This window comes from Mytilus galloprovincialis, chromosome 10 (genome assembly GCF_965363235.1).
Source record: "Mytilus galloprovincialis chromosome 10, xbMytGall1.hap1.1, whole genome shotgun sequence".
NCBI classification, from domain to species: Eukaryota; Metazoa; Mollusca; class Bivalvia; order Mytilida; family Mytilidae; genus Mytilus; species Mytilus galloprovincialis.
This window is the reverse complement of record NC_134847.1, coordinates 83,568,769-83,577,736: the sequence shown is the minus strand read 5'-3', so window position 1 is coordinate 83,577,736 and position 8,968 is coordinate 83,568,769. Positions and strand designations below refer to the sequence as shown.

At 32.2% G+C, this 8,968-nt stretch overlaps 1 protein-coding gene across 2 annotated transcripts; it reads left to right on the top strand.

Moving 5' to 3' along the window:
• Positions 1–464: 464 nt before the first annotated feature.
• Positions 465–8,256, top strand: LOC143048614 (uncharacterized). 2 transcript variants are annotated; one of them, XM_076222399.1, is made up of 4 exons: positions 465–596; positions 3,315–3,488; positions 6,696–6,968; positions 7,967–8,256. In XM_076222399.1, the coding sequence occupies exons 2-4, from the start codon at positions 3,344–3,346 to the stop codon at positions 8,197–8,199; spliced, it is 651 nt and encodes a 216-aa protein (XP_076078514.1). In that variant the 5' UTR covers positions 465–596; positions 3,315–3,343; the 3' UTR covers positions 8,200–8,256. The 2 variants fall into 2 exon arrangements, with proteins under 2 accessions (XP_076078514.1, XP_076078515.1); XM_076222400.1 differs by lacking the exon at positions 465–596 and adding an exon at positions 1,977–2,000.
• Positions 8,257–8,968: the final 712 nt, after the last annotated feature.

The following is an 8,968-nucleotide window of genomic DNA, read 5'->3' as shown; positions in this document are numbered from 1 at the left end:
GGTGAAAACATTGAACAGTATCTACAATGCACAAAATTAGACATCCTTCTTCATCCTTTTAGTTTTACATGTTGTGTTTTGTGTTATGTTATTTGTCTTTTTTCTCTTATTTTTGCATTACATTGTATGTTTGATTTTGACTTATGATTTGAACATCTATTTAATATATATCGATCATCTTTGACAATATTGATATAAATTTCAAATTTGGTTCAACAAATTTTGATATCATTCATGATTGTTCAATTTCATATTCCTTTTCCAATTTTAAGAAATGATTCATAAGTGGTTGAAAATACTGACCGTATTATACCTTTTATTCCTCAAGTTTTAATTGTTTTAATATATCTATTTTAATTAGTTTGTTGGCAAGAGTTGAATATTTAATTCTAATGTTGGCATAGCCAGAAGACACGATATCGATAGAAATCATAGATATACGATAACTATATCGTGACTTGGAACAAACTGTGCAACGTTAGGCTCATTTAACTCTTTGTCTTTTTTCCTATTTAACTAATTTATTAATTTTGTAATTACATAATGTGAACACAGTTGGATTGAACCGAACTTATTGTAGAACTTACGAACTGCAGGTAAATAGTAATAAAAATCCTTGCTTTCATTTTAAGTGTATTTTAATTCTGATATAAAAAGAAAAAAAAACACTTTATCAATTTCGTACGACCGAAGTGCCTTCTGGGTTTATTCTCACTAGAAACTCAAACTCAAAATCTTTTGAAAGCAGTTGATGTATGCATACGTAGTCTAAACATTAGAAGCTACTTCAAACTCTGCCCGAGCGAGTTTTAGATATCTGTAATTTGTCAAAAGGATTTTTAAGGAAGTTTCTATTTTTTTGCTTTATATTCTAATCTTTAAGAAGAAAAACATGATGGTAAAATACGTTATTAAGCACCTATATCAGTGCTTCGCATCTATGGTAATTGCAAGGCATTTTATGTGCGTCAAAATATATCTATCACTAACTCCAAAAACCATATGTCATTTGCACAAAAGTTTAACATTTAATTTGCGCCAAATTTCTTAATGTAATTTGCGCAAATAATACAGGCATGAATTATAAACATTGTATACAAAATACACTATTAATAGTAACTTCATGACATAGTTTGTGTTTGCACATTTAATTATAAACTGTACATCATATACATCAGATCTCTTTTTCGAGAAAAAAAACATGTCAATCTTTGATGGTTTTAAAGGAAAATATCAATTATTAATCAATTGATGTACGGAGGCGGGCAATAACTTGAAAACCCTTTGACAAAACCTTTAAAAATTTGAGCTCATGGCAAAAGAAATAGAAGCAGGAAACAAACGTCTCCTGAAAAAAACTGAGAAACTAAATAAAAAAAAATGGAAAAAGTACAATAACTACGCATTCACATGACCACCGCAGGACACAAACTTTAAAATATTCCATAGATAAAAAAATATATGACCAAAGGTCTAACAACTTTTTTTTCGATTTGCATAATATGTATTATTTTGAAAATACAGTTTTATTCAAATGATGATAATCACGAGGTTGCATCACCACAACAAGATTAACAATCCCCGAATTCCAAGGTCAAACATATTAAACTTGTGTCCGCATATTACATGTAGTGGTAGATAAACTTTAAAAAATAATATGCGTTTTGAATATGATATTCCATTACTTATGGGACGCAATGGATTGCTAATTCGACCTTTAACTTTAAACTGGTAAACAAATGATACAAAAGTTCAAAAGTATTACGCATTCCCATGACCACCGCAGGACACAATTAAGATATTCCATCGATAAAATATTTATGGTCAAAGGTCTACCAGTTACTTTTGTTTGATATGCATATATAATTTTAACGTTTTATTTAAATAATGATAAACAAGAAATAAATCATAGACAGCTTAGCCAAAGGTGCTATATAAAATCTCTATATAAACAAACGGAAAGAATTACTACGTATACAATTAGAAGAAGTTACTGAGAGGTAAGTCCAAGTCTAAAGACAACATTACGTTTTTATCCGTAACAATGTGCTTCATCAGGTGTGAGTTGTTTAGGACAAGGAACAACTTATTATATTATTGTTTTAAACATTATTAAAACATATATGGATGGATGAAAAGAACAACATTTTTTTCTGAAAAATATTTCAAGCTTTTATGAACTTACTGCAGTTTAGATTGGTATATCCCCAGAATCGTATCAACTATTAACATGGTCTTATACAATTGTCAAAAGTTGTAGTTGTATACTTATATCGATATTGTTTTCCGGTCCATCCGAAGTATTATCCATATTCATACTAATTGATTTATCCGGTCAAGATATCCAACTAACATGTCATGGTGAGCCGAGGTCGCCTAAATTTTTGTGTTGTGGTGAGCCGATGTCGCCTAAATGTTTGTGTTTTGGTGAGCCGATGTCGCCTAAATGTTTTTGTTGTGGTGAGCCGATGTCGCCTTAATGTTTGTGTTTTGGTGAGCCGATGTCGCCTAAATGTTTTTGTTGTGGTGAGCCTATGTCGCCTAAATGTTTGTGCTGTGGTGAGCAGATGTCGCTAAATGATTGTGTTGTGGTGAGCAGATGTCGCCTAAATGTTTGTGTTTTGGTGAGCCAATGTCGCCTAAATGTTTTTGTTGTGGTGAGCCGATGTCGCCTAAATGTTTGTGCTGTGGTGAGCAGATGTCGCTAAATGATTGTGTTGTGGTGAGCCGATGTCGCCTAAATGTTTGTGTTGTGGTTAGCCGAGGTCGCCTAAATGATTGTATTGTGGTGAGCCGATGTCGCTTTAAGGTTTGTATTGTTTCTGCATTCTACAACGAATGAGTATATATGTCAGGCAACCCAACGATAACATCGAATTCATTACCTTTGTTTGCCCGTTATAGTTTAATTGGTTGATGTTACAGCATTCTGACTCTTCAATGAACAAAGTAACGTGATAGACACCAAGAAAAAATATGCAGCTGCAACCAGTGCTAGGGGTCACCTGTAACGTGCTGTGAGGTGTGAGGGTTGTGATAGGGACCGTCTTGAACGTGTAGTTAATGTGTGCATTTTTTGTATTGCAATGAATACCTCAATATGAACTTTACATGGAGAACAGCAATATAATGGTCATTGCTTAACTATGTGTTTGCAATTGTAAAAGGCTTGTCAGGATTTTGTGTCATGGAATAATATACCATTTCTTTTCTTTTTCTTTTTATTTCTATTTTTCTTTTCGCCACCTTATATATATTTACTGAAATACAAATCAATACATAAGCAAATCAAAACAAGCTTTTTTGATTTTTAGATCCAAACAACCAAGAATAACTAACGGAAATGAAGGTATTTGTGTTTGTGTTGTTAGCCATTGTATTGGTGACAGTTGTTGAAAGTCGACGAGGCGGAAAGGGAAAAGGAAAGGGACATGGAAAGGGACCCGGACCTGGAAAGAGACCGGGAAGACTACCATTTATGTGTGAAGGTAGGTTTTCAATATAGTTTACACAGTTTCCAATTATGAATGAAGCACATTTAAAAAGTGGGAATAAATATTCATAGGTATAATTAGTGTTCAGTCCTAGATCCATGCACAAGAAAGTGAAAATTTCATATCTTCTCTCAATTATACAACGGTTAAGTAGTGATATAAATCTGTAATTTCATACTGATAAGGCGACCAATAATATGACTTAACTAACAGATGTTTTAAACACAAAATTGTAAATCTTTGAAAGTTTTAGGAAAATGCACAAGCACATTTGGGGTTGACCCTCCCCCTTTTTTCTAAATTTAAAAAAAAAAAATTTGGAAATATTTTTTGATGTATCCTGCCTTTCAAGATTTATTTGAAAACTAAATTATTTTTTTGATATGGTTTTTAAACCAGTTTGATCTTGCAATTTATTGAAAAAATTAAATTTTGTAAAAAAATCAAAATCACATATATATAATGAAAAAAAAGATACTTTTCTTGATTGGTATTGTGTATTTCATTTTTATCCCTTATAGATTGAGAGAGAAACCATGTGGTATCTGTGAACTTAACATAATATAATTGATGTGACAGTTTAATTTAAAAATATGGTGTTTTCTAAGTGGTGCAGGAGATAAGTTCACTTTTTATTCAACATCATTTTGATGCAAATTCTTGGGCTTAGTTCATAGACTGTGTTGTGATTCATTATCACTAAAAGTGTTTTAAAAACTGCATTTTTTTCGAATTCAGTATTGCAATTTCCTTGGCTAATAGTATAGGTCGAAATAATAATACTTTTTCATTCATCTTTCCGCTTTCATTATTGAGCTTTTTAGCATGAAAAAAAAGGTAAGTTATAATAATCAGGAATTAAAGTTTTTGTTATAAACCAAAAAAAAAAAATGTATATATACAGATATTATATTTTATTCTTAATTTAAAGGCCTTAAAGCAGAGCTCGCGTTAATCATACAAAGAGAAAAGGAATAAACAATCATACTATATTCATACTTTAAATGTTCTTGTTGATTATTTATAATTTAAAATTTTGCAAAACATACTAAAAGCACAAAAGTATGGATAATATAAAAAAGAAGATGTGGTATGATTGCCAATGAGACAATTCTCCACAAGAGACCAAAATGACACAGTAATTAACAACTATAGGTCACCGTACGGCCTTCAACAATGAGCAAAGCCCATGCCGCATAGTCAGCTATAAAAGGCCCCGAAATGACAATGTAAAACAATTCAAACGAGAAAACTAACGGCCTAACTTATGTACAATAAATGAACGAAAAACAAATTTGTAACACATAAACAAACGACAACCACTGAATTACAGGCCCCTGACTTGGGACAGGCACATACATAGAGAATGTGGCGGGGACAACATGTTTAATAAATGCACAATAAATATGTATAAGGAGGAATAACTCTAATTTATATTATTTGGTATCTGTATATATAATACATTAGCTAACAATGACCATCAATATTCAGGTAGTATTGTGTGGAGGGAAAATAATATTGTATTCAATGAATTAAATTATACATTGATTACATTACATGTATATTTCATTAAAACCCATAATGTGAATAGGCTGAAAACAATCGCTAGGCATTCCACTATCATATTTTTTTCTGTATAAGATATGACTTTAGATATCGGAAGATGTGGTATGAGTGCCAATGAGATAACTCTCCATCCAAGTAACAATTTAAAAAAAGTAAACCATTATAGGTCAAGGAACATGACATACAAAATTATGAACACTTGGAGAATGCTCTGTCAATCGGAATACAGTAAAAATGATAAAAAACAAAATAAGTATGATATATATATATATATATAGTAAAACATTAACATGAATACACTGCAGAAAATCAGCAAGATAATTTATTAAAACTTGGTGTATGTTAGCATAATTAGGATAGTTACGTTGATAAAAAAATCAACGACACTACTGTTTTAATCAGTTTTCTTTCCTTATTTCAAAATTCACAAAGTGAAACATTGAAATCTGAAATCTAAATCGTCGTAGTTATGGATCTCCTTTTCGAGATATTTGATAAAAAAAAAATGGCGGAAAAAGCCGACTTGGCCTCTTACCTTATATTTAGCACTGGCATTATATTGGTATCAAATCGTAAGAAAAGAAATCAAGAATCTACTTAAATTTTGGTAATGACCTTTTATGAGCTATTGAAGTCGTCTATGAAAAGAAAAGTGGTCGATATGGGACACGGTAAAAAAAAGCATTTCATCTTCAATTCATAACTAAATGACAAGGTGTTTAGTGTCAACGGTTGTCTGAATGCGTATCTCGGATATGTTACCACACCTCCAAAAAGTCTAACATGAGCATATGTTCATATACATTGTATTCGTATGGACACCACCTATCTAAACCTACAAAGTCACACGTGACTTTGTGGTTTTGATTTCTTTTGTTTTACCTAAATGTTTTATTTGGAACAATTTTTTTTTTTTTTTCTATTTTTGTAAAAATGTGTAATCGAGAGTCCGTGTATGAATCCTTTTATACTGTTTTATTGAATTAGTAAAGGTAAGAGAAAAAAATCACTACAAAGCACATAAAGTGAACAAATGGACAAAAAACAAACCAATATTACAACGCACATAAATTGTAACAAATGAACCAAAACCAAACCAATGTTACAACGCACATAAATTGTAACAAATAGACCAAAAACAAACCAATGTTACAACGCACATAAATTATAACAAATGGACCAAAAACAAACCAAAGGATTAAAAAAAATAATTTGAAAGGAACTTTGTTAATAACTAACGATTGGCTGCTCGATAGACATAATTAAAGCACACGTACTTCATCAATTTATGGTCAGAGTTATAATCCATGTTACGATACCGCATTATCGACGATGCCTTACAGTCTGTATCAAATATACCAATGCTGTGCAGGGAGGGTACACCACTGTCCACATAGTTATAATCACTACTGGAATAACAAATATTTAAGTGTTTCACTGACAAGATACGGTTTATTTTCATGGAAGCGACACCATAAGATTGAAACCCCGACAATAAAATCATACAATGGTATCAGTATACCTGTATACAAAGGAAATAATATACGGGCATTTCTATTTAGAGATGGAGAGTTAATTTAGAGATATAGCGTTAAACCTTATATTGAAATGAAATTATATGTATAATTGTTGCAGCACCTGTAACTGTCTGCCAAGGAGCTGAGTTGACTCTCCAGTGTGATGCTGACGAAACAATTATGGTAGCCGAGGCCACTTATGGCGATATAACTTGTGATGGCGATATCCGTGCAAGCCCGTCTACATGTACAGATGCAGGTGCCACTGCCAGTGCCCAGAAATTGTGTGATGGCAAAATATCTTGTAAAATCACAGCTAATGATGCAGCTTTCACAACCACTACATGCACTGATAAGACGGAAAACTTGATGGTCAGATATAAATGCAAAGGTATGTTTATTAATGTCTTTTTTTCTAAATATTTCACGCACTCTTTTATACCGTGAAGCTAGACAACCGGTTTATTACATGGTCAAAGATATCGGATGTACTTTTCTTGGATAATTCTCAAATAAACCAAGCGTATGCACCAAGAAAAGTCGTTCTGCTCATTGTTTTTAAACATCAATTATTTCGGTCCGCTAAACATATATGTCCTGTTGCTTTTGATGTGTATATATCTTGTTCTGTTTTAAGGACTTCAGCATTTGATTCCCTTTCAATATAGATGATTTAGTTTGAAAAAGGTGATTATACTTATGTGAGACAACAACCAAGAGACAGAAATTCCGCCAAACAAGACAGGTGTCTAAACAATATATCAAGCTCTTACCTACCCGCGAGTCTCGATCAGCTGCAAAAAATCTCAATTTTATAAAAATATAGATCTCTGATTTCGTTTTGCAAGTTAAGATTGATCGATATTTTATATAGATTGATAAAATCTTAAAAGGAATATCTACTGTCTATATGCCCTTCCTGGCCACCTGTGATCACCACCGGCTTTTGATGTGGTTCTTGTTGCGCAGTATTTAGTTTTCTGTGTTTTGTTTTGCATACTGTTGTGTGTTTTGATCGTTTCTCGTTTTTGTTGCTGTGACGTTCTTTGGTATCTCCTGCCTTTCTTCTACAAACACTACATTATTTTTTGTATCAAAGTATAATGCCGTTTAGAACATTATTAAAATTATTTGAAAATTAGACAATTTCGGGAAGGTTCAAATCGACGAATAACGTAAAGGACTTGAGAAATGTCCTTTAATTTGTGACATGCCTGATCGATAGATAAACTCTTTCAGTAACTACTGATAGAAGTATATAGAAGACTATGACCCTTACCGACACAGCCGTGAAATCAGAGTCTAGAAAAAACAACACCAATATTTCTAAATATAAAACTGTGTGCATTGTAGATATCATACATTACATGAAATTTCCTTATTTCTTAGATAATAGAGCTTTTGCACTTTCTGGAGAAAGTGCAGAAATAAGTTGTCCAACTGGTTCACAGATTGAGATTACAGAACCTCTTTGTAGCGCTGCACCATGTACACCTGACATCCCGACTGCCTGTAATGGAAAGACGGAATGTACTGTTGATGGACCGACTACGTCATTTGTTGATGGGACTTGTATGGAACAGCGAGTTAAAGTCGAGTGGAAATGCAACACGGCTAAATGAACAGATTTTATCACTATTCATACCTTTTGTACTCCTTCTGAGAAAAAGTTTAAAAAAAACCTATTATAAAAGTATTAATATTTGTATATGTATTGGTAATTGTTCTTTATATTATTGTAATTCATGTATGTAAAGATTTATGTTTTCGGCCAAATAAATTTATATTATTATTACAGTCTTTTATGAAGCCAAGAAGTAATTTCTATAGAATGCAACAACAAAACAATTACCCCCCCTAAAAAAACCTTAACATTTTCAAACGAAAAGAAACACATCAGTAAAAAAAATCACAAAATTTAAAAAAAAAAAAAATTAAGCACAACAACCCCACACAGACAAATCAGGGATGACGTTACATGTTGTAAAATGACAAACAGTTCCTGTTGCATCAGTTTACCCGTCTTAATAGGTATAGTTACGACTTTGCCTTTGGTCTTAATGGATATTGTCTCATAGGCAATCAATATTTCAAACATGTTAAACCACGCCACATAATACAAGTGTCTGTCCAAGTCAGGAGTCTGAGTGTTTATCGTTGGTTCATGTCTGCCATATTTGTTTTTCGTAAATTATATTATTATAAATTAGGCCGTTAGTTTTTTTTCGTAAATTGTATTATCATAAACTAGGCCGTAAGTTTTTTCGTTTGAATTGTTTCATAATTCTTATAACGGGGGTCTTTTATAGCTGACTATACGGTAATATAGGTGTCTTCATGGTCGAAGACCATACGGGGACCTATAATTGAATAAATCTTCGTCATATGAAC

Coding starts and splice junctions, on each gene's coding strand:
- LOC143048614 (XM_076222399.1), top strand. CDS start 3,344: ATGAAGGTATTTGTGTTTGTGTTGTTAGCCATTGTATTGGTGACAGTT. Junction 3,489..6,695: donor ACTACCATTTATGTGTGAAG/GTAGGTTTTCAA, acceptor TAATTGTTGCAG/CACCTGTAACTGTCTGCCAA. Junction 6,969..7,966: donor GGTCAGATATAAATGCAAAG/GTATGTTTATTA, acceptor CTTATTTCTTAG/ATAATAGAGCTTTTGCACTT.